This window comes from Festucalex cinctus, chromosome 12 (assembly GCF_051991245.1).
Source record: "Festucalex cinctus isolate MCC-2025b chromosome 12, RoL_Fcin_1.0, whole genome shotgun sequence".
NCBI classification, from domain to species: Eukaryota; Metazoa; Chordata; class Actinopteri; order Syngnathiformes; family Syngnathidae; genus Festucalex; species Festucalex cinctus.
The window spans coordinates 26,409,813-26,436,624 of NC_135422.1; the positions used below are offsets into that span (position 1 = coordinate 26,409,813).

At 39.7% G+C, this 26,812-nt stretch overlaps 1 protein-coding gene across 6 annotated transcripts in view; it reads right to left on the reverse strand.

Annotated features, from left to right (window-relative positions):
- dicer1 (dicer 1, ribonuclease type III) overlaps positions 1-26,812 on the reverse strand; it is a 419,383-nt gene that overhangs the window by 300,526 nt on the left and 92,045 nt on the right. For all 6 annotated transcript variants that reach the window (XR_013287765.1, XM_077540060.1, XM_077540065.1 and 3 more), the window contains exons 9-10: positions 9,214-9,686; positions 7,683-7,815 (exon numbers count right to left, since the gene is read on the reverse strand). Coding sequence is in view for 5 of the 6 variants with exons in the window: in XM_077540060.1 (XP_077396186.1) it covers positions 7,683-7,815; positions 9,214-9,686 (606 nt within the window). In the remaining variant the exon portion in view is untranslated. The remainder of the gene's footprint in view (positions 1-7,682; positions 7,816-9,213; positions 9,687-26,812) is intronic.

A 26,812-nucleotide genomic window follows, 5' to 3' on the forward strand; every position in this document is an offset into this window, starting at 1 on the left:
ATATTAGCAAAGTATCACTTTAAAAACAACATACAGCAGAAACAATCACAACAGACCATTTCTGTCAAGAAATTGGGTCACAATTCTGGAAGCATAGAAACATACTGATTGTCTTTATTATGGAAATGTTTTTTGTTTTTGCAGGTATTTGGTGTTGATTTTTAAGGTGCCATCAGAGGAAATTGCCACACCCTCATTTAAAACATGAAATGATTATACATGTAATGATCATTTCTTGTCAGTCTGAGGTGATTTTGGTTTCATTCAGAGGTGAACTCCTTCATATACTGTATTCAACAGTGTTGAGATTGATTCTCACTGCTGGATGCTTAAATATGTATGATGTACATAGTATTTTTACCTTTGTCCCCAAAGGAAGGTAAGGTCCTCAAAGGTGACTTGAATTAGTTTGTGTATTCGTGTATTGCTGAGGTCCCCAAAATGGACATTAAAATTCCCCTGTCCCCAATCTCAAGGTAAAAATTCAGGTCTGTGAAATCTTGATGGAAGCTCAATTCCCAGGTGATTTTTACATTCTGTGATTTTTTTGTGTTGTATTACACCAACTTGCATCTTTCTAAGACATTCAGAAAGTGGTGTCCTCAAAGGTAGGGTATCAGAATGGTGTCCCCGAAATGGACTTAAGCGAGTATACGTGTGTGTGTGTGTGTGTGTGTGTGTGTGTGTGTGTGTGTGTGTGTGTGGTAAGAGGTAAAACATTCTCCTAGTTGTAAAGGTACATGGCATGATTTGCACCAGATGATGGTTTCACTCCGACTTCCTTTGCGTTGGGAGACCCACCCAACATCTTCTTGTCTTCTTCTTCCTAGTAGGCTTCAATTTTTCAAGTTTGTGTTTGGCCAGATGACTGCCAAGCCCTCTCAGGGTCTGTGTTGTAGGGCGCCCTACTCTCCAACGGCCCGTCATCATCATCCTTCCCGACTTGCTTTTTTTTATTGCCCATGACCCGAACCTGTAAATAATAGAAATATATAAGAATTATTATTACCAAATTTTTTAAATTTGTATTATTGTTACATTTCTTCAGCACATATTTCCCTGCACTTTATACACTTAGATGCACATTTGTTTTGTCCTCATTGCTTGGCTCAGTCATTTTTTTTGTGCATGACTGTTTATCACTGACAGACGTAGCTACAAGATATGTCTGTCTAGCCCTTCTAGCGCTCAATATGCACATCAGACATTTTTTACCACATCGATTGAAAGCATAAGAGTGCAGGATGGATTAAAATTGCAGATCACTCAAGCTATAAAAGTGAGCTAGTTAGCGCTTAGCTTCTTCTAGCCATCAGTAAGCCATGCATAAGTACTGGCAAGAACATAATAAATTGCGTGCATGTGACTGAGGGGTAGTTAGCAAGCGAACAGAAAAGCTCTTACCGTCTTTCGCTTCGTCTTCGCGGACGAGTCTTCACTTCACTCGGGAGTCATCTGCATCACTCCACTCTTCAAAATGCCTTGTAGTGACCCCGTGAGCTGCACGGACTTCCATCTGGTCTGGAAGCAGTGCTTGCCGACGCTCGACCTACTTTTAGCTTGATAGGCCGTCAGGTCAGACATGTTTTCGTTCAGTTTCGCTCCACTACCAGGGGCACTAAATAATCTTTACTTCATAAAATAGATTTATCAGTAGTAAGTAAGAATCCGTGGAGTTCACCCTGTGAAAACCCGCCAATTTTGTGTTTTCGGTGGTGAAACCCCGGCACTATTTTGCGATGAGGCGCAGTGATCTCTGGTGTGGGCGTAGTGCCATTAGGTCGGTAGCGGTGTGATTTAGGTCACATGAGCCAATCAGGTAGCTGCTGCGTTCTCCTCACCATAGCAACCGCATATCAAAAATGGCGACCACAACGTCGGCGAGCGAAGAAGAGCGAAAGGAGAAAAAAGTTAAAAAGAAAGTGGGGAAAAAACTTCGTTCACGTTCAGGTTTGCCCATCGCTTCAGCTGGCCCCGTCCTCCCAGCCATCTGCATCATTTGTAAAAATAAATTTCAAACTATACTCGTCTGGGATCGGAAGGAACACGGAAGAGGGATCATCTCGCCAAAGCAGAAACATTGTCAGCAAGGTATGTCCTACACACACGCGTGCCCATTTCTGTTATTAATGTGACCGATATTTAGTATAGGGTTGAAAATAATTCGTTGCTAGGTTAAGTTTTAAGGCTATAGTTTAGTAAAAACGCGAGCTGCTGAATGATTTATCGAGTGAATCCAACAGTGGTTACCAAACTCGGGTTACCTGTGCCCATCAATCATAATAGAGAGGCACAGCTACACCCTCCCTTTCCCCCAAACTCTCTCTCACCAACCTCAACAAACACTTTACTTTACTTAAATCTGTGATATGCATTATACTGTAAAGAGGTGATGTGACAATAACACTTATAATGTAATTCTTTTTTGTGTAAAGGCGGGTTGCTGCAGGCAGATGAGATGATGAAAAATAAATAAATAAAATTGATTCTCTAAAAATGAAAAAACAGTTGGTTGTTAATTATTACATGCAAATGTTTTTTTTTTTTTGTCTTCTGTATTTATAATTGTTCTTTGACCAAGAAAGTATATAGGCCTATAGGTGTATTTTTATTTCTATCCAAATATACGATTATTCACTAGAATTTTCAGTAGGATATCCGAATACCAAAATATTCGATAGCTGCAGCACTAATAATACTAATTTTGAGTTGTGGCACGCCCACACGAGTTATTTTACCACACACCTGTGTCAAAACTAGCTTACTGCACACACTGCACCCCAACTTCAAATTTTTGCTAACATAATAATAATAACAACAACAACAACAATAATAATAATAATAATAATAATAATATATTATGAATTTTGTTGGATCCAAAAGCAACTTACATAATTATATATTATATGATTGTAATTGTCTTATTTTCAAATGTTTAAATATTTTCTTGATTTGAACAAATATAATTGTTTTGAATAATCTTGATTTCATTTATTACCAAAATAATTGTGATGAGTATTTTTTCCCATAATAGAGCAGCCCTAGTGTGATGTGAATATGTGTATCTTGTGCTCATCTTTCCCTTTAATTTTCTATTTCAGGCAGGATATACTGAAACGAAGATTCAGGCGTGATTTCCCCCAGCTGGTTTTTCACACCCCTTTCCAGCAACAACTCTGAAATGGTTTTTGTAGAGACATTACCAACAACTGACAAACTTTTAGACAGGGTACCTCACTCATCAGATACATCAACTACTGAGTCTACTGACGTAAGCCAAGAAAGTGACACTAACTCATGGCTGGTACAACATCAGGTTGTAAAATTACAGGGCATACGAGGACACTTTACAGTGCAGGGCTGTAAAATCTATGTAAAATCTGCCATTTTGTTTGTTTCATTATCAAGATGTTAACTCTCCATTTTAACACTTTTCAAGCAAAAATAAAAATGTCTGTATTCCATTTTCCACAAAAAAATGCCCAAAACAAAGCTGTTCCATTGAAGTTCCATGGTTTTATTGTGAATGTACCTTTGATTTTTATTTTATTTTTTAATTTTTTTTAATTAATATTTTATTGTGTGTCGGGCATAAATAACATGCTGTGATGACGTAATCTGATACTTTAATAAATATTCTATATGTTATAATAATCTGGGCTCTGAATGGATCTATTTTCATCTAGTCCATTTTGCCTTGTTCCAGGTTTGTGGTGCATTGTAGTATTTTTGGCCAATGTATGCTGCTTCTTGTGTACCTTTCATGACGTAGTAGGTTGTAAATTGTTTTCATATATGAAACATAAACATTGCTAAATGTAACATTCGTGTGCTGGTGTCACTTCCAGTTGAAGCGTTTTTTATTTTTTTTTGGCACAAATTTAATGATCTAAATTCACATGATTGCACCAAACCACCAATACTTGTTTCTGATGTTAGGTACATGTATTTATAACATCTGGGAATGATATTCTGTTGCCAAATTTAATGTAAGACGTTTTAAAACCAAAAACTGCAGCACAAAATTTTCGTTTTTTGTTATTTACCTATATATGCATTTCTGGCTTGTGACAAAATTGGGGCAGGAAAACATTGGGTGAACTTTTAACCCAAAGTTCAGAAGGGTATTATCTATCAAAAAATGCATTGAACAAGTAGTGCCCAGACAGTGGAGCGAAACTCATTTTCTAGGCACTTTTTGGGGGTTCACCCCACGGCCTATGACCGCCATTGTAACACGGCAGGAGCGCTCACCGACACGTGATGTCATTGAACTTCGTAGCGTCATTTTTGTCGCAAACTGCCTTGATCTCTGTCATCTTAAAAAGATGACCTTTTTTTTCGGCTTTGCTTTAAACAAGCTCTCATCCTGTGGTAGTTGACGGAATCTATCCATTTGGCTTAGCTAATGCGAGATAGGCTATGCTTTGCTCAACTCCCCCCTTCCGTTGATCATGTAGGATAATCGCCCTTCCCTGGCATTGTTGCCATCTGGTGGCCGAAATGTATTGGCTCCAGCCTTTAAAGCGACGCTTCACATGCAGGAAACATTACTCTGCCCATTCCATCCATCCATTTACTACCGCTTATCCGAGGTCGGGTCGCGGGGGCAGCAGCTTTAGGAGGGAAAGCCAGACCTCCCTCTCCCCAGCCACTTCAACCAGCTCTGCCGGAAGGATCCCAAGGCGTTCCCAGGCCAGCCGAGAGACATAGTCTCTCCAGCGTGTCCTGGGTCGACCCCGGGGCCTCCTGCCGGTGGGACATGCCCGGAACACCTCCCCAGGGAGGCGTCCAGGAGGCATCCGAACCAGATGCCCGAGCCACCTCAGCTGGCTTCTCTCAACGCGGAGGAGCAGCGGCTCGACTGAGTCCCTCCCGGATGACCGAACTTCTCAGCCTCTCTCTAAGGGTGAGCCCGTACACCCTGCGGAGGAAACTCATTCCAGCCGCTTGTATCCGGGATCTTGTTCTTTCGGTCACGGCCCACAACTCGTGACCATAGGTGAGGGTTGGAAGGTAAATCGACCAGTAAATCGAGAGCTTCACCTTTTGGCTCAGCTCTTTCTTCACCACGACGGACCGATACAGAGTCCGCATCACTGCAGAAGCTGCACCGATTCGCCTGCCGATCTCCCGTTCCATCCTGCCCTCACTCGTGAACTAGACCCCAAGATACTTGAACTCCTCCACTTGGGGCAGGATCTCATCCCCGACCCGGAGAGGAAATGCCACCCTTTTCCGACTGAGGATCATGGTCTCGGATTTGGAGGTGCTGATCTTCATCCTAACTGCTTCACACTTGGCTGCGAACGGCTCCACTGAGAGTTGGAGATCCCGACTTGATGAAGCCAACAGCACCACATCATCTGCAAAAAGCAGAGATGCAATGAGGCCACCAAACCGGAACCCCTCTATGCCTCGGCTGCGCCGAGAAATTCTGTCCATAAAAACTATGAATGGAATCTGTGACAAAGGGCAACCTTGGCGGAGTCAAACCCTCACTGGAAACGAATCTGACTTACTGCCGGCAATGCAGACCAGATTCTGGCAACAGTCGTACAGGGACCAAACAGCCCGCATCAGGGGGCCCGGTACCCCGTACTCCCGAAGCACCCCCCACAGGACTCCCCGAGGGACACGAACGCCTTCTCCAAATCCACAAAACACATGTGGACTGGTTGAGTGAACTACCACTCACCCTCGAGGATCCTGCTGAGGGTGTAGAGCTGGTCCACTGTTCCACGGCCAGGACGAGAACCACACTGCTCCTCCTGAATCTGAGATTCGACTACCCGACGGACCCATTTCTCCAGCACCCCTGAAAAAACCTTATCAGGGAGGCCGAGGAGTGTGATCCCTCTTTAGTTGGAACACACTCTCCGGTCCACCTTCTTGAAAAGGGGGACCACCACCCCGGTCTGCCAATCCAGAGGCACTGTCACCGATGTCCACGCGATGTTGTAGAGGTGTGTCAACCATGACAGCCCCACAACATCCAGAGTCTTGAAGAACTCCGGGCGGATCTCATCCACCCTGGCTCTGCCACCAAGGAGCTTTCCAACCACCTCAGTGACTTCGACCCCAGAGATAGGAGAGCCCACCTCAGAGTCCCCAGACTCTGCTTCCTCAAAGGAAGACGTGTCGGTGGAATTGAGGAGGTCTTCGAAGTATTCCCCCCACCGATTCACGACGTCCTGAGTTGAGGTCAGCAGCACACCATCGGCACTATACACAGTGTTAATGGTGCACTGCTTTCCTCTCCTGAGACGCCGGATGGTGGACCAGAATTTCCTCGAAGCCGTCCGGAAGTCGTTTTACATGGCCTCGCCAAACTCCTCCCATGTCCAAGTTTTTGCCTCAGCAACCTCCGAAGCCACGTTCCGCTTGGCCAACCGGTACCCGTCAGCTGCCTCCGGAGTCCCACAGGCCAAAAAGGCCCAATAGGACTCCTTCTTCAGCTTGACGGCATCCTTATTTTTCCACCGCGACAGGCACCGACCACCTTACGGCCACAGCTCCGATCGGCCGCCTCAACAATGGAGGCGTGGAACGCGGCCCATTCAGACTCAATGTCCCTCGCCTACCCCGGGACAAGGGAGAAGCTCTGCCGGAGGTGGGCATTGAGACTCCTTCTGACAGACGCCGCCAGACGTTCCCAGCAGACCCTCACAATACGTTTGGGTCTGCCAGGTCGGACCGGCATCTTCCCCCACCATCGGAGCCAACACACCACCAGGTGGTGATCAGTTGACAGCTCCGCCCCTCTCGTGTCCAACGCATGCGGCCGCAAATCCGACGACACGACTACAAAGTCGATCATCGAACTGCGACCTAGGGTGTCCTGGTGCCAAGTGCACATATGGACACCCTTATGTTTGAACATGGTGTCGTTATGGACAATCCATGACGAGCACAGAAGTCCAATAACAGAACACCACTCGGGTTCCGATGAGGGGGGCCGTTCCTCCCAATCACGCCCCTCCAGGTCTCACTGTCTCACTGTCTGCCCATTCCCATTAAAAAAAAAAAGGTTTGACGAATTCACTTCGTCAGTGGCGGTGGGCGTGGCTTTCTTCTCTGACAATATCACTCGTCAAAGGCGGTGAATGAATTAAGATGTAACTTCTTCCATTTCAGGGGCTGCTCCTCCCTCCATCGTCTGACTTGCGTGTGTGTGAGATTGTGCGCTTAACTGCGCATGTGTCAACGTAAAGCAGAGTGATGTCGCAAATCCAGGCAAGCTGCTGTTATAAACAATGCTGCAAAGTAAAACTAAATGACGTAAATGTTAAAGAGACGTAAGTTGTTCTGCAAAAGTAATTTCTTCCTCTTGTTTGGCACTTAAATACATCAAATGCATGCATAATGACAAAAATAATACTTTAGTGTTCTAATAATGCATCCAATATGGACATCTTTGTCTAAAAAGAGTGTAAATGACGATAGAGATGATAGGTAAGAAAGGGTACCATAAAAAAATTTCTATTGTCATGGTGATATATATTGCCATATCGCCCAGCACTAGTAACTCGTAGTGTAAACGGAAATATAGTGATTAAGTATAAACGATCATCGATCGGCCATTAATGGCTTAGACCGGTGATTACCAATCATGCTCTAATTCACAAATATCGGCCAATCATGATCAGTGGCTGATCGATCAGAACCTCTAGTTTTCATACCTCTTCTTGCTTCCTGAATTCCATCTCCATCTGCTTGTTCCGTGGCTGGTTCTTGCCAATGGTATGGCCAGTAATAAAGTTGTTGTTGATGTAAGCCAACTCTGGATCCTGCTTTCCTGCCTCTTTGATAAGACTGAAAATGAAAGGTAAAATTTCATAGAAAATATACACGCGCACACCCACTCATACACAGTATACGTTAGGGGTGTGAATTGCCTCGTACCTGACGATTCGATTCGTATCACGATTCACAGGTCACGATTCGATTCGATACCGATTAATCCCGATACGAATTTCTAAGTCGATTGTTGCGATTTTTTTTCATTCAAATTTAGAAAATACTAATCAGTAAGCTTGTAGAGTGTAAGATTTATATGAAAATGTATTATTTATTTATCTGAAATTTCAGTCTTATAGAGGTTGTAATCTGTTTCATGTTTAAACAGCATTAAAATAAAATATTAAGGCTTAATGTTCCGTTCATATAACATTCTTCCATGCTTAAGGTGTGAATCCTAAAAAAAAAAAAAAAAAAAAAAATCGATTTTGCCTATTATTGAATCGATTCGAGAATCGCGCGATGTAGTATCGCGATATATCGCCGAATCGATTTTTTTTAACACCCCTAGTATACGTAGATTGGGGGAGTGCCAAAAAAATTGATTCATAAAAGAATCGAGATTCTCATTTATTAATCGAATCAAATCAATATTAATATCCAAAAATCGATTTTATTTAAATTAGAAATGAAGAAGAAGGGAAAAAGGCAGTTGTAGCCCACATGCTGTTTTTGTGGAAAAAGGCACTTACAATACAAAAAAGGCCAGGGGGAGTACAAACCGAGCCGGCCGGCCCAGCCACCTCCCCGCGACCCCGCGGCTCCGGGCTGACGCGGATGAGTCGGACGCTCGCAGGAGCTCCGCCTCGTGTTTGTGCGAGTGAGTAAGTAGAAGGAGGGGGGGAGGGAAAAAAAAAAAAAAAAAAAAAAAAAAGACCACACGGACATCAAGCATAAACCAAGCTTGAGCCCGCATAAAGTTGAACTGTATAGAATGTGCCACAGACGATCTTGCCGATCTGTCAGCTTTATGAGATCACATTGAAGTTCTTAATGATCTAATATTGACATATCGCCCACCCATAGTCTGAATATGAACAGAAATAAAATCTGCTTTTGGTCCGGATCAAACGAGCGGACTAAAGGACTTTTCTGGTCTGAATACACCCTTAGTCATTTGATTAACCTTTAGTGGCACCAGCATTAAAATGAACAACAAACTGAAGAAAGTCTCAATTTTTTTCGACGGACGGTTAGGCTAATCTTCTATTTTGGGTTCATATTATATCTGAACAGTGCCTCACCACTAGTCATGAACCTCGCTGCAGGTCGCTGCTATAATGCTGTACTAAAAACCACTAGGTTTAACTATTGTACAGACAAAGGAATCAAATTGGGATTTGTGATCATTATTCATCAATAAGTGCTATACAGACTGTGTATCTCACACTTAACAATGGATGGTAACCCTACCGATTTAGGACGACTGCAGTGTAACGCCTCTCCACAAAGATAATTCCACATAAAATGTTGGTGAATGGTGAAGGAAAGTTGGCTTCAGGTCTCTCTTTGGTCTCCACCTCTTCATCCTCATCTTCTTCTTCAGAATCACTCCAGGAAACATAGTTGTCCTGATTACGGTTATTGTACCACTCGACACTCTCAAACTGCTGTCGCTCAAAGGGCTTATATTCATGCAGGATCTCCAACAGACGGAGAACCTTTGGTGTGACAAACTTGAGGTCCAGGGAGGCAGGAGAGAAATGTTCTTCACAGAGGGCATGTATTTTTCTCAGAATGGTGTCGGTGAACAGCAGAAACTTGCGGTTCAGCTCCCCCTGTTCGTGCTTGATGCATTTCTGAAGCTCACGCACCATGATGCCCGCTGCTTTGTCAGCACACCAGGGTCCCAGAACCTGCAGCACAGCCCTGCAGTCACTTAGGACCTGAACAAGGCAAAGGGAACATTAATAAGAACGTAAAATTTGAGTTGAATTAAAAAAAAAAAAAAAAAAAAAAAAGAAGAAATTATACTGAGGAAGAAAAACATTTCTGGCCTTTTGATCACAACAAAAAACTGAACTTAACCTTATTAAAAAAAACACTTTAAAACATTGCTACTTACAAAGTGCTGTAAATGGAGTAAACATTAGGAATGCAATAAAGACAGGTAAAATAACTAAAAAAGTGAATTAATAAATAAAGGTAGGTCAGCAATTAAATGTGTAAATAAAATAGATATCAATAAAATTAACAACACAAAATACAACAGACACCATAAAACACAAAAACAATGACGGGAAGTCCAAACTTTTTGCAAAGAGGGCCAGACTTGGTGAGATGCAAATGCATTTATTTTAATCTGATATTCTTTTTTTTTTACATGTAACACCAATTACATCTAAACAGATCTTAGTAAACCAGTTTGGCTTTCATATTTGACGTAGTCATTTACATTTCAAGATCCTTAAACATGTCTTTGGTTTCATTTGAAACAGGACACATAACTGGCAATTAAATGTTCACTTAAGTTTTAGAATTAAAAACAGGGAAGTAAGTAAAAGTATTCACAAGCGCAAATTATCTTTCAAACATGAAATATCACCACTGGCAATTAAATGTTCTCTGAACTTTTTAATTCATTCAGTAATGGAAATATGTAAAATAATAATAATAATAATAATAATAATAATAATAATAATAATAATAACTAGAGCTGCGAGCAGCTATAAAGGGCCCTCGCAACCTGGGCCACGTTGGGGTACTTGCATGTCGGGGTACTGACATGTTGGGGTACTGTTTCATCGGAAACCGTCTAAATTGTAAATGTTTTTGCCATGCTTTGTGCTTGCAAAGTTTCATGGAAAGGCCAAACATGATGCACAATTAACAAAATAAAATCAAAATGGTTTGGCACATGGCTATAGAATAATTTTTGTAGGTATTAGACTGATAGGTGTGCCTCCAAATATTCACACATCTAGCTGAATCATAATCGGAAATACTTCATAAAAATGTCTAGAGGGCGCTATTGAGCCATTTATTACAAATTGCACAACAATTGGAGCAGAAGGATTGTAATAATCTTAGACTGTCAGATTTACTCTTTATTACAAAATCAATAAGACGACATAATTGTTTTAAAAACCCAATGATAGCCGCCACCCTGACTGCCTGGTGGAAGGCATTAGAAATTACAAACTCCCAATTGGCGCCCTGTGGGCTCTCTCCCATTTGGCATAACCCCGACTTTCAACTTAATAATCAGTCGTTCCATTTAAGCCTATGGGAGCAGAAAGGAATTACACACCTTCATCATCTTTTCTCAGATAATAAGTTTATATCGTATACAAACTTGGTCCAGAAATATGAAATAAAAAAGGGAAATTTCTTACATTATCTGCAAGTTAAAAATATGGTTAAGAAACAAATCCCAACACTTCAGGATACGCTCCAACTGCCTGTCTTAGCTAAAGATATTATAAAGCTTTCTCCAACAACAATAAAGAAAATATCGAAAATATATAAGTTATTTTTATACACAAATAAAACGTATTTACCGACTTTAAAATGGGAAAAAGACTTGTCTATAGTTCCGGAACCAGACTTTTGGACCCAAATCTGTGAAAATGTATTTAAAATGACCAAACAGACAAATTTGCAACTTATCCAATATAAGATACTTCATAGAACATATATTACACAATATATGATGAAAAAAATGGGACTCTCTGACTCCGACATTTGTCTCCAGTGCTCACAAAACACTGCCGATACTTATCTTCATGCTTTATGGTCATGTACTCCAGTGCTGCATTTCTGGACTAAAATCTTGGAAAAGCTCGCTGATATATTAAACTGTAGGCTTCCTTTATCTCCAAGATTGTGTTTACTAGGTGACTTAACAATAACTGAGCTACCATGTGAACAATCTCAATCTATATTTATAGCCCTTACTATTGCTAAAAAAATAATCCTTGTCAATTGGAAAAATAAACAATCTCTAAATATCGACCACTGGTTAAACTTACTAATAAATTATATCTCAATGGAAAAAATCTCTGCCTTAAATAAAAATCAAGTATCAAGATTTAAACAAATATGGTCTATGTACATAGAATATTTTAATCTCAATTTGGCAACTTAATCCTGCCAAGATTCTGCCTGTTAACGAGAGCCACCACATCGTTACAACTTCTGTTTTCGCTGCTTCTGTATTTGGTATTTTGTATCTGATTGTTTTTATTTTTATATAGTCAGGAACCTAGTTGCTGCTAGTGGGCTCGAGCATACCACACTATACGACACTATACTCATTAACTCCTTAAGATCTATTTCTAGTGGGCACTAAGCATCAACACTTGGTGTTAAAAAAAACAAAACAAAAAAAACAAAAAACAAAAAACAAAAAAAAATTGCACAACAAATCTCTAAAATATTCATGTTCTTGAGAGGTCTGATCTGTGTGCAAAGTTTTGAGTTTTCGCTCATGTTTAGACTCTCAAAAAAAAAGCATTTTTCTTTGCAAACAATGCATCGCTAGAGCAAAGGCGTGACAAACAATTTCAATAACTTTTCATCTTAAATATCTTCAGATGAAACACGCCAAAGAATGAAGACAATCTGATAAGTTTTGTAGAAAATATGAGGCCTATAAAAGGCCCCAAAAAATGGCTAGAAATAGCAAAGTAAATCAAAACGGCAGACTTCCTGTTTGGTTTAGCATATGGCTTTAGAAACTTTTTTGTCAGTCTTAGGCTGATAGGTATCCCAATTTTTACAAATCTAGCTGAATCACACATTTCCAAAAGCTTCATAAAAATGTCTATAGGGCGCTATTGAGCCATTTATTGCAAATTGCACGAGAAATCTCTAAAATATTCATGTTTATGACAAGTCTGATGTGTGTGTAAAGTTTCATGAGTTTTCGCTCGTTTAGACAAAAAAAAAAAGCAGCATTTTACTTGGCAAATAATGCATCGCTATGGCAACGGCTTGCGACAAAATAAAAAAAAACTTTCGATAACTTTGCATCTTAAACATCTTAAGATGAAACACACCAAGTTGGAAGACAGTCGGATAAATTTCGTAGGAGTTCGTTAAAATGTGACCCCTAAAAAAAGCCACAAAAAATGGCTACAAATCCCGACGTAAATCAAAATGCCGGACTTCCTGTTTGGTTTAGCATATGGTTCTAAGAGACTTTTTTGTACATCGTGGGCTCTTATGTATGCCTCCAAATTATCATAGCGCTAGGTGAAACGTACAACCGGGAATGCTTCGTCAAAGAGGAGTTTTTTAGCTCAAAATGTGATGCCCGGCCCCTGCGGGACTTCCTGTTGGGTTTAGCACAAAGCAGTAAGAGACTTTTTTGTACATCGTGGGCTGTTACATATGTCTACAAATTTTCGTAGCTCTAGCTGCTTCGTACAACTGAGAATTCTTCATTAAGAAGAATTTTTTTCCTTTGCAAACAAGTGCATGCCACGACAACAGCGTGCGGCGAAATAAAAAGCTTTCAATAACTTTTCATCTTCAACATCTTAAGATGAATCACACCAAGTTTGAAGATGATCGGATAAACTCTGTAGGAGGAGTTCGTTAAAATAGGACCCCTATGAAATGGCCAAAAAAATGGCAACACGTTCCAAAGTAAATCAAAATGGCGGACTTCCTGTTAGGTTTAGCATATGGTTCAAAAAGAGTTTTTTGTACCTTGAGGGCTGTTACATATGTCTTCAAATTTTGGTAACTCTAGGTGAAACGTACAGCCCGCTTCATGCTTAATGCTTCATTAAGTAAGAATTTTGAAACTCAAAATTTGATGCCCCGCCTCTGGCGGACTTCCTGTTGGGTTTAGCATATGGCACCAACAGACTTTTTTTGTAGATCATAGTCTGTTTCATATGTGTACCAATTTTCGTAGCTCAAGGTTAAACGTACAACCGGCAATGCTACGTTTAGTAAGAGTTTTGAAACTCTAAATTTAATGCCCCACCGCCGTCATATAGTATGTCAAAAACTTTTGATTTTTTACCATGATGTTGTCCCAGGTGATGAGATGGTACAGCCCAAGTTTGAAGTCAATCGGATTAACCGTGTAGGAGAAGCGGGCAAAAGTATGACCCCTGTAAATGTGCAAAAATTGGCCAAAATTGGACATTTAAATACTCATATCTCACTTCCTGTCTATTTTAGGGTACACATATCAAAGAGGTTTTTGTTCATCTGGATGTGCTACCGGTGCCACACAATTTTCATAGCCGTAGGTCAATCGTAGCGGAACTGGGATCCGTTTAATCTATGTAGGTGACGTTACAGAGCCATTTTCCTGTTATCATGTATGGCGACTTTAAAATATCACATTTTTCGCCAGGCCCGATCTGCGTGTAAAGTTCGGTGAGTTTTCGTTCACGTTTAGTGTCTCAAAAATGTGATTGTTTGCGGAAAAGAATAATAACAAATAAAAAGAAGAAGAATAACTAGAGCTGCAAGCAGCTATAAAGGGCCCTCGCAGCCCGGGCCACGTTGGGGTTCTTGCACGTTGGGGTACTTGCACGTTGGGGTACTGGCACATTAGGAGCAAAATTTCTTTGAACATGGCATGATAAACCTTTACATGTGGATTTTTTTTGCCAGGTGTGATGTGTGTGTCAAGCTCAATGGGTTTTGGTGATTGTTCAGATCTGCAAAAATCATCGTCCTTTTTTATTTTTAGGGAATGAGTTGACCTGATTGGTATTTTTTGCAAAAGTACATATACCCATCATCACTCATACTCATTGCACGATGTTGCTTTTATTGTCCATAGAGGCTATCGTAAATAAATAAAACAAAATAAAAAAGTACATATGTTTGGATCGGTCTGATACCAGTGAACATCTTGAGTAGTGGAAAGTAAAAGAATATTCATAAATGACTTAGTTATAACACTTACAATGAGTTCACAGATTTTGTACAAAATACCTTAAGTGGGGTTGGGGTTTTTTTATGCCTCAAGGACTAGGTGGCGCTGTATTTATAACTGATTTTTATCAGAGAGATACCTTCAGGCCTTGACTATAAATATACATGTCAAGTTTGGGATTTTTCTGAAGGATGTACCGGGGAGTTATTAAGCATATCCTTCATTCACGATACTGCTTTTAACGTCCATAGAGGCTATCAAAAATAAATAAAACTAAATAAAAAATATGTATGTTTGGATAGGTCTGATGCCAGTGAACATTTTGCGTGGTGGAAAGTAAAAGAATATTCATAAATGACTTCGTTATCACACTGAGAATGAGTTTACAATTTTTGTAAAAATACCGTAAGTGGGGTATTTTTTTTTCTGCCTCAAGGGCTAGGTGGCGCTGCATATATAACTGAATGTTGTCATAGAGATACCTTCAGGCCTTGACGATAAACATACATGTCAAGTTTGGGATTTTTTGGAGCATGTACCGGGGAGTTATCAAGCATATAATTTTTCATTGCGCAATGTGTTTAGAGAAAAACGTAGAAGAAAATTCGTAAGAAAAAAAATTGCCACTAGGTGGCGCTATCAGTAAGATGAAATATAAATTCATAGATGTCTTTAGGGCTGGACTCTCATCAAATGTGTGAAATTTTGAGAAGATAGGATCATCTCGGTCAAGTTAATGCAGCTTTTATTGTCACGAAAAATCTTTAGACTTTGCGGCACCGTAGCGGCCACGCCCTTTGGCGAAAAGTTACAATATTCGGTGTGGGGCATGATCAACATCTTAAGGCTTTTCTGACCAATTTTCAACTGGATCCCTTCAACGAGCTCAGCGCAGTAGCTAAAAACGTAAAGTATGACATTTATTGTTACCACTAGGTGGCGCTATATGTATAACTGAATTTTATCATATATATGTTTTCAGGCCGTGACTATTACATTGCCTGAGAAGTTTGAGATTTTTTGGAGCTTGAACATGGGAGTTATTAAGCATTTGCTCTTTCTGGACAAATGAAATTTTAAAGGCAATATTTGATGCCCCGCCCCCATCATATAGTATTTCGAAAAGGCAAGACTTTTTGCCCAGTTGTTCTCTCACGCCTGAGATGATAAATGCCAAGTTTGAAGTTAATTGGATGAAAAATGTTTGCAGAGGGGGAAAAAGCATGACAACAGTGAATGTGCCAAAATAGGCCAAAATTGGACATTCAAAAATTCATAGCTCATTTCCTGTACATTTTAGCTACATGGTCCCAATAGACTTTTTTGTGCATCTCGGGGTCTACACGTGCATGCCAATTTTCGTTGCTCTAGCTCAAACGTGCCGGGCTTGGTTTTTATTTTTCTACGCTAGGGGGCGCTATAGAGTCGCGTTGTTATGACGACTTCATAATATCAAATTTTTCGCCGGGCCTGAGGAGTGTGCAAAGTTCGGTGAGTTTTCGTGAATGTTTAGGTACCCAAAATCGGGATCGTTTGCGGAGAATAAAGAAGAAGAAGAAGAAGAAGAAGAATAACTAGAGCTGCGAGCAGCTATAAAGGGCCCTCGCAGCCCGGGCCACGTTGGAGTCCTTGCACGTTGGGGTACTTGCACGTTAGGGTACTGGCACGTTGGGGTACTGGCACGTTGAGGTACTGGCATATTGGAAGCAAAATTTCTTTGAAAATGGCATAATAAACGTTTACATGTAGAATATTTTTTTTGCCAGTGTGTGTCAAGCTCAACGGGTTTTGGTGATTGTTAAGACCTGCAAAAATCAGCGTCCTTTTTTATTTTTAGGCAATGAGTTGCCCTGATTGGTATTTTTTGTAAAAGTGTATATATACATCATCGCTCGTTGTACTCATTGCACAATGTTACTTTTATTGTCCAAAGGGGCAATCAAAAATGAATAAAACAAAATGGAAACGTACATACGTTTGGATCGGTGTGAAGCCAGTGAACAATTTGAGTGGTGGAAACTAAAAGAATATTCATAAATGACTTAGTCATCACACTTAGAATGAGTTTACATTTTTTTGTACAAAATACCGTATGTGGTTTTTTTTTTTTATATAAGCCTCAAGGGCTAGGTGGCGCTGTATTTATAACTGAATGTTGTCATCGAGATACCTTCAGGCCTTGATTATAAGCATACATGTCAAGTGTGGGATTTTTTTTGGAGCATGTACCGTGGAGTTATTAAGCATATCCTTCATTCACGATATTGCTTTTAATGTCCACAGAGGCTATCAAAAATAAATAAAAATATATATATGTTTGGATAAGTCTGATGCCAGTGAACATTTTGAGTGGTGGAAACTAAAAGAATATTCATAAATGACTTAGTTATCACACTTAGAATGAGTTTACATTTTTTGTACAAAATACCGTATGTGGGGTATTTTTTTTTATGCCTCAAGGGCTAGGTGGCGCTGCATATATAACTGAATGTTGTCATAGAGATAGCTTCAGGCCTTGACGATAAACATACATGTCAAGTTTGGGATTTTTTGGAGCATGTACCGGGGAGTTATTAAGCATATCCTTTTTCAGTGCGAAACACAAATTTTGATGCCCCGCCTTCATCATATAGTATTTCGAAAGGTCAAGATTTTTTCCCCTGTCGTTGGCTCAGGTCTTGACATGGTCCAGGTCAAGTCTTAACTCAGTCAGATGAAACGTGTAGGAGAAGTGGGAAAAAGTCTGCCCCCTGTGAATGTGCAAAAATTGTCAAAAATGGGACATTCAAAAATTCGTAGCTCACTTCCTGTTCATTTTAGCATATGGGTCCAAGAGACTTTTTTTGTAGGACTTGGGCTCCCTCATAGATCTAAAAATATTCGTCGTTCTTGCTTAAACGTACAACCGGGGCTGCTTCGTTAAAAACTTCTAGGGGGCGCTATTGAGTCATTTTTGTAAAAATAGCACAATCAACAATAAAATATGGCTCATTTTACCAGGCCAGATGTGTGTGCCAAGTTTCATGAGTTTCTGTGCATGTTTAGACCCTCAAAACTGGCGTTGTTTTCTTGGCGAACAGCGCTTAGCCACACCCACAGCAATTCGCGAAAACTCACAAACTTCGTGTTGTGACATCATGAAGGCCGAAACCCTCATCTGAGCAAATATGAGGTAGGTCCAGTTAACGTGTTTGGAGAAAAACGTAGAAGAAAATTCGTAAGAAAAAAAATTGCCACTAGGTGGCGCTATCAGTTAGATGAAATATAAGTCAGTAGATGTCTTTAGGGCTGGACTCTCATCAAATGTGTGAAATTTTGAGAAGATAGGATCATCTCGGTCAAGTTAATGCAGCTTTTATTTTCACGAAAAATCTTCAGACTTTGCGTCACCGTAGCGGCCACGCCCTTTGGCGAAAAGTTACAATATTCGGTGTGGGGCATGATCAACATCTTAAGGCTTTTCTGACCAATTTTCAAATGGATCCCTTCAACAAGCTCAGCACAGTAGCTAAAAATGTAAAGTATGACATTTATTGTAACCACTAGGTGGCGCTATATGTATAACTGAATTTTATCATATAGATGTTTTCAGGCCGTGACTATTACGTTGCCTGAGAAGTTTGAGATTTTTTGGAGCTTGAACATGGGAGTTATTAAGCATTTGCTCTTTCTGGACAAATGAAATTTTAAAGGCAATATTTGATGCCCCGCCCCCGTCATATAGTATTTCAAAAAGGCAAGATGTTTTGCCCGGTTGTTCTCTCAGGTCTTGAGATGATAAATGCCAAGTTTGAAGTCAATTGGATGAAAAATGTTTGCAAAGGGGGAAAAAGCATGACCACAGTGAATGTGCCAAAATAGGCCAAAATTGGACATTAAAAAATTCATAGCTCACTTCCTGTACATTTTAGCTACATGGTCCCAAGAGACTTTTTTGTGCATCTCGGGGTGCGACACGTGCCTGCCAATTTTTGTTGCTCTAGCTCAAACGTGCCGGGCTTGGTTTTTATTTTTCTACGCTAGGGGGCGCTATTGAGTCGCATTGTTATGACGACTTAATAATATCAAATTTTTCGCCGGGCCTGAGGAGTGTGCAAAGTTCGGTGAGTTTTCGTAAATGTTTAGGTACCCAAAATCGCGATCGTTTGCGGAGAATAAAGAATAATAATAATAACTAGAGCTGCGAGCAGCTATAAAGGGCCCTCGCAGCCCGGGCCACGTTGGAGTCCTTGCACGTTGGGGTACTTGCACGTTAGGGCACTGGCACGTTGGTGTACTGGCATATTGGAAGCAAAATTTCTTTGAAAATGGCATAATAAACGTTTACATGTAGAATATTTTTTTTGCCAGTGTGTGTCAAGCTCAACGGGTTTTGGTGATTGTTAATACCTGCAAAAATCAGCGTCCTTTTTTATTTTTAGGCAATGAGTTGCCCTGATTGGTATTTTTTGTAAAAGTGTATATATACATCATCGCTCGTTGTACTCATTGCACAATGTTACTTTTATTGTCCAAAGGGGCAATCAAAAATGAATAAAACAAAATGGAAACGTACATACGTTTGGATCGGTGTGAAGCCAGTGAACAATTTGAGTGGTGGAAACTAAAAGAATATTCAGAAATGACTTAGTCATAGGGCGGCACGGTAGTCGAGTGGTTAGCACGTCCGCTTCCCAGTTCTGAGGTCTCCGGTTCGAGTCCAGGCTCGGACCTTCCTGGGTGGAGTTTGCATGTACTCCCCGTGCCCGCGTGGGTCTTCTCCGGGTACTCCGGTCTCCTCCCACATTCCAAAGACATGCATGGCAGGTTAATTGGGCGCTCCGAATTGTCCCTAGGTGTGAGTGTGGATGGTTGTTCGTCTCTGTGTGCCCTGCGATTGGTTGGCAACCAGTCCAGGGTGTCCCCCGCCTACTGCCCAGAGCCAGCTGAGATAGGCGCCAGCAGCCCCCGCGATCCTTGTGAGGAATAAGCGGTCAAGAAAATGGATGGATGGATGGACTTAGTCATCACACTTAGAATGAGTTTACATTTTTTTGTACAAAATACCGTATGTAGGTTTTTTTTTTTTATATAAGCCTCAAGGGCTAGGTGGCGCTGTATTTATAACTGAATGTTGTCATCGAGATACCTTCAGGCCTTGATTATAAGCATACATGTAAAGTGTGGGATTTTTTTTGGAGCATGTACCGTGGAGTTATTAAGCATATCCTTCATTCACGATATTGCTTTTAATGTCCACAGAGGCTATCAAAAATAAATAAAAATATATATATGTTTGGATAAGTCTGATGCCAGTGAACATTTTGAGTGGTGGAAACTAAAAGAATATTCATAAATGACTTAGTTATCACACTTAGAATGAGTTTACATTTTTTGTACAAAATACCGTATGTGGGGTATTTTTTTTTTATGCCTCAAGGGCTAGGTGGCGCTGCATATATAACTGAATGTTGTCATAGAGATAGCTTCAGGCCTTGACGATAAACATACATGTCAAGTTTGGGATTTTTTGGAGCATGTACCGGGGAGTTATTAAGCATATCCTTTTTCAGTGCGAAACACAAATTTTGATGCCCCGCCTTCATCATATAGTATTTCGAAAGGTCAAGATTTTTCCCCCTGTCGTTGGCTCAGGTCTTGACATGGTCCAGGTCAAGTCTTAACTCAGTCAGATGAAACGTGTAGGAGAAGTGGGCAAAAGTCTGCGCCCTGTGAATGTGCAAAAATTGTCAAAAATGGGACATTCAAAAATTCGTAGCTCACTTCCTGTTCATTTTAGCATATGGGTCCAAGAGACTTTTTTTGTAGGTCTTGGGCTCCCTCATACACCTAAAAATATTCGTCGTTCTTGCTTAAACGTACAACCGGGGCTGCTTCGTTAAAAACTTCTAGGGGGCGCTATTGAGTCATTTTTGTAAAAATAGCACAATCAACAATAAAATATTGCTCATTTTACCAGGCCAGATGTGTGTGCCAAGTTTCATGAGTTTCTGTGCATGTTTAGACCCTCAAAACTGGCGTTGTTTTCTTGGCGAACAGCGCTTAGCCACACCCACAGCAATTCGCGAAAACTCACAAACTTCGTGTTGTGACATCATGAAGGCCGAAACCCTCATCTGAGCAAATATGAGGTAGGTCCAGTTAACGTGTTTGGAGAAAAACGTAGAAGAAAATTCGTAATAAAAAAAATTGCCACTAGGTGGCGCTATCAGTTAGATGAAATATAAGTTTGTAGATGTCTTTAGGGCTGGACTCTCATCAATTGTGTAAAATTTTGAGAAGATAGCATCATCTCGGTCAAGTTAATGCAGCTTTTGTTGTCACGAGAAATCTTCAGACTTTGCGGCACCGTAGCGGCCACGCCCTTTGGCGAAAAGTTACAATATTCGGTGTGGGGCATGATCAACATCTTAAGGCTTTTCTGACCAATTTTCAACTGGATCCCTTCAACAAGCTCAGCACAGTAGCTAAAAACGTAAAGTATGACAATTATTGTTACCACTAGGTGGCGCTACATGGATAACTGAATTTTATCATATAGATGTTTTCAGGCCGTGACTATTAAGTTGCCTGATAAGTTTGAGATTTTTTGGAGCTTGAACATGGGAGTTATTAAGCATTTGCTCTTTCTGGACAAATGAAATTTTAAAGGCAATATTTGATGCCCCGCCCCCGTCATATAGTATTTCAAAAAGGCAAGATGTTTTGCCCAGTTTTTCTCTCAGGTCTTGAGATGATAAATGCCAAGTTTGAAGTCAATTGGATGAAAAATGTTTGCAAAGGGGGAAAAAGCATGACCACAGTGAATGTGCCAAAATAGGCCAAAATTGGACATTAAAAAATTCATAGCTCACTTCCTGTACATTTTAGCTACATGGTCCCAATAGACTTTTTTTGTGCGTCTCGGGGTGCTACACGTGCCTGCCAATTTTCGTTGCTCTAGCTCAAACATGCCGGGCTTGGTTTTTATTTTTCTATGCTAGGGGGCGCTATAGAGTCGCGTTGTTATGACGACTTCATAATATCAAATTTTTCGCCGGGCCTGAGGAGTGTGCAAAGTTTGGTGAGTTTTCGTAAATGTTTAGGTACCCAAAATCGTGATCGTTTACGGAGAAGAAGAAGAAGAAGAAGAATAATAATAATAATAATAATAATAATAATAATCCGATCGAAAAACAATAGGGACCTCGCAGCGGTAGCTGCTCGGGCCCTAATAATAATAATAATAATAATAATAATAATAACTAGAGCTGCGAGCAGCTATAAAGGGCCCTCGCAGCCCGGGCCACGTTGGGGTACTTGCACGTTGGGGTACTGGCACATTGGAAGCAGAATTTCTTTGACAATACCATGATAAACCTTTACATTTGGATTTTTTATTTTATTTTTTTTGGCCAGGTGTGATGAGTGTGTCAAGCTCAATGGGTTTTCGTGATTGTTAAGATCTGCAAAAATCAGCGTCTTTTTTATTTTATTTTTTATTTTTTTATTTTAAGGCAATGAGTTGCCCTGATTGGTATTTTTTTGCAAAAGTACATTTACACATCATCGCTCGTACTTATTGCACAATGTTGCTTTTATTGTCCTTAGAGGCGATCAAAAAAATATGAAACTAAATAAAAAAAGTCCATATGTTTGGATCGGTCTGATGCCAGTGAACATATTGAGTGGTGGAAAGTAAAAGAATATTCATAAATGACTTAGTTATCACACTTACAAAATAAAAAATACCGTAAGTGAGGCATTTTTATTTTTTATTTTTTTTGCCTCAAGGACTAAGTGGCGCTGTATTTATAACTGAATTTTGTCATAGAGATACCTTCAGGCCTTGACTATAAATATACATTTCAAGCATGGGATTTTTTGGAGCATGTACCTGGGAGTTATTAAGCATATCCTTCATTCACGATATTGCTTTTAATGTCAATAGAGGCTATCAAAAATCAACAAAACTAAATAACAAAAATGTTTATGTTTGGTTAGGTCTGATGCCACTGAACATTTTGAGTAGTAGAGAGTAAAAGAATATTCATAAATGACTTAGTTATAACACTTAGAATGAGTTTACATTTTTTGAAAAAATACCGTAAGTGGGGTATTTTTTTTTTCATGCCTTCAGGGCTCGGTGGCGCTGCATATATAACTGAATGTTGTCATAGAGATAGCTTCAGGCCTTGACTATAAACATACATGTCAAGTTTGGGATTTTTTGGAGCATGTACAAGGGAGTTATTAAGCATATCCTTTTTCATTTCGAAACACCCCCTGACTATTAAGTTGCATGAGAAGTTTGAGATTTTTTGGAGCTTGTACATGGGAGTTATTAAGCATTTTGTGTTTCAGGATAAATGAAATTTTCAAGGCAATTTTTGATGCCCCGCCCCCGTCATATTGTACTTCGAAAAGTCAAGATTTTTTGCCCAGTTGTTGTCTCAGGTCTTGAGATGATACATGGCAAGTTTGAAGTCAATTGGATGAAAAATGTTTGCAAAGGGGGAAAAAGCATGACGACAGTGAATGTGCCAAAATGGGCCAAAATTGGACATTCAAAAATTCATAGCTCACTTCCTGTACATTTTAAGAAATGGCTTCCACTGAATTTTTTGTGCGGCTCGGGGTGCTACACGTGCCTGCCAATTTTCGTAGCTCTAGGTCAAATGGGCCGTGATTGGTTTTTATTTTTCTACGCTAGGTGGCGCTATAGAGTTGCGTTGTTATGACAACTTCATAATATCAAATTTTTCGCCGGACCCGAAGAGATTGCAGAGTTTGGTGAGTTTTCGTAAATGTTTAGGCCCTCAAAAATGCGATCGTTTATGGAGAAGAAGAAGAAGAAGAAGAAGAATTCTTACAAAAACAAGAGGGACCTCGCAGCGGTCGCTGCTCGGGCCCTAATAATTTTTACAAAAACAATAGGGACCTCGCAGCGGTCGCTGCTCGGGCCCTAATAATAATAATAATAATAATAATAATAATAATAATAATAATAATTTTTACAAAAACAATAGGGACCTCGCAGCGGTCGCTGCTCGGGCCCTAATAATAACTAGAGCTGCGAGCAGCTATAAAGGGCCCTCGCAGCCCGGGCCACATTGGGGTACTGGCACATTGGAAGCAGAATTTCTTTGAAAATGGCATGATAAACACGTGGACTTTTTTTTTTTTTTTTGCCAGGTGTGATGAGTGTGTCAAGCTCAATGGGTTTTGGTGATTGTTAAGATCTGCAAAAATCAGCGTCTTTTTTTTATTTTTAGGCAATGAGTTGCTCTGATTGGTATTTTTCGTAAAAGTATATATACACACATCATCGCTCGTACTCATTGCACAATGTTGCTTTTATTGTCCATAGAGGCGATAAAAAAAATAAATAAAACTAAATAAAAAATACGTATGTTTGGATCGGTCTGATACCAGTGAACATATTGAGTGGTGGAAAGTAAAAGAATATTCATAAATGACTTAGTTATCACACTTACAATGAGTTTACAATTTTTGCAAAAATACCGTAAGTGAGGCATTTTTTTTTATGCCTCAAGGACTAGGTGGCGCTGTATTTATAACTGAATTTTGTCATAGAGATACCTTCAGGCCTTGACTCTAAATATACATTTCAAATATGGGATTTTTTGGAGCATGTACCTGGGAGTTATTAAGCATAGCCTTCATTCACCATATTGCTTTTAATGTCCATAGAGGCTATCAAAAATACATAAAACTAAATAACAAAAATATGTATGTTTGGTTAGGTCTGATGCCAGTGAATATTTTGAGTGGTGGAAGGTAAAAGAATATTCCTAAATGACTTAGTTATCACACTTAGAATGAGTTTACATTTTTTGTACAAAATACCGTAAGTGGGGTATTTTTTTTTCATGCCTCAAGGGCTAGGTGGCGCTGCATATATAACTGAATGCCATGAGACGCTCTCGGTGAGAGGAACTACAATTCCCATCGCGAGATGCTGTGACTATCGCGTGACCGGTAGCGAGACTGGGAAAATCTAACATGGCGGCGCTCTGTTGCTAAAATAGAATTAGCTTTATATTTCTAATTAAACCCGAATTTAATGATTAGATAAATTCGATTTTTTTCTTTTCTAAGAAAGATCGGAAATATTATCCAGTGTGGACGACCTCGAACGCTTTATTGACGATCATTTTTATAGCTGCGCGATGGATGAGCCGGCGGCTAGTCGGGATAATCCTTCGAAAAAAAAAAGGAAAAATGACTCGTCAACAGACACGGACGATTTAGCAACCGCCGACGTATCGGTGAGTATGCTGGATTCCATAAATAAAAAACTTGACGTCCTCTGTCTTATCCGCGAGGACGTCAAAGAATTAAAGGCAAGTTTGGAATTCGTTAGCCAACAGGTAAGCGATCTCCAATGCGATAACTCCGAGCTACGCTCCTCTCTCGTCGCTGTCACAGCCGAGTTGGAGACGATTAAAAAGGAAAATAAAATGCTAAAGGAAACGGTCTTAGATGTTCAATCCCGTAGTATGCGGGAAAATCTAATATTCTCAGGTATATCCGAAAATTCTCCAGATAATCCAGAGGGTGAGATAAAAAAATTCATGACATCATCGCTAAAGATCCCACAGGAGACGGTAAATAATATCTCTTTTCACCGTGTACACCGGCTCGGAGCTCGTAAGGGCAATAAGCCCCGTCCTATTATTGCTAAGTTCGAACATTTTAAACATAAAGAATTGGTAAAAAGTAAAGGACGGGAGCTCAAAGGGACATCTTTCGGGATGAATGATCAATTCCCAAGAGAGATAAACGAGCGGCGAAAAGTACTGTTTCCTATCATGAAACAAAATAGACAGGAGGGTAAACGGACTTCGATGGTCGTTGATAAATTATATATCGACGGCCAGCTATTCCGAAACCCAACCTCGACCCCTTGGCTGTTCTAACTGACAATTGGTAGAGCCGAGCATTGTGTGATTATTTGACGTAGGTATATGTATATGTATGTGTATGTATATGTGTATATATGTATATATATGTATATGTATGTATATGTATGGATAATGGGTTACGAAATAGAATATGAATTTATATTATGCATAGGCTATATAGTAATAATAATAATAATAATAATAATAATAATATAGAAATATATTCTTAAAAAAAATAAATTAATAATAATAATAATAATCTCGCTTAGGTCACCATTTACTGGTGTATTGTTATGTTGAATCCCCCACAGATTTCCTTCACACTCACTTCCCCCCACGTTTCTTCACTATTATACTTATCTACTTGCTATCTCTCTCTTTATATAAATTATATAAATTGCCTAATTACTCTTTTGCTATCCTACAATATGTTAATATTAATAAGCAGCTTATATAGATGTATACATAAGACTGAGTCTATATTGCTTGTATGCAGAAATTAGTTCTGGTCTCCTGGAATGTGTGTGGCGCTCGCTCCCAGGCAAAAAGAATAAAAATTTTAGACCATCTCTCAAAATTTAAGGCAGATATTTGTCTCCTACAAGAAACCCACTTACAAAAATCAGAAGAAAAATTATTTATAGATAAAAATTTTAGTCAAGTTTACTCTGCCTCCTATAATAGTAGACAAAGAGGTGTCTCTATACTTATACATAAGAATTTATTCTTTACTCTAAATAATATAGTAACAGATTTAGAGGGCCGATATATTATCCAGGTAACTATATTTAATAAAGTATATACAATTGGTAATTTATATGCCCCAAATAATGATGACCCTGATTTTTTCCATGAATTTTTCTCTCGGTTACTCGATTTAGCAACAAATTCTACTATTATTATTGGAGGTGATTTTAACACGGTCTTGAACCCGTTAATAGATCGTTCTAATAATACGATATATACAAGGCGATTACGATCCGCTAAAGTAATAGATGAATATATGGAGGATTTTGGCCTCAGCGATGGCTGGAGACTTCAAAACCCAACTAAGAAGGAATTTACTTTCTTCTCTGCTGTGCACCGATCATTCTCAAGAATTGATTTTTTCCTTACAAATAATTCTATTGTTGATAAAACTGATATAAAAATACATTCTATAATTATAAGTGATCATGCACCAGTCTCCCTCACTCTACAAATTGACTCTACCTTTAAACCTCCCCCGATATGGCGTTTTAACATCTCATTACTGAAA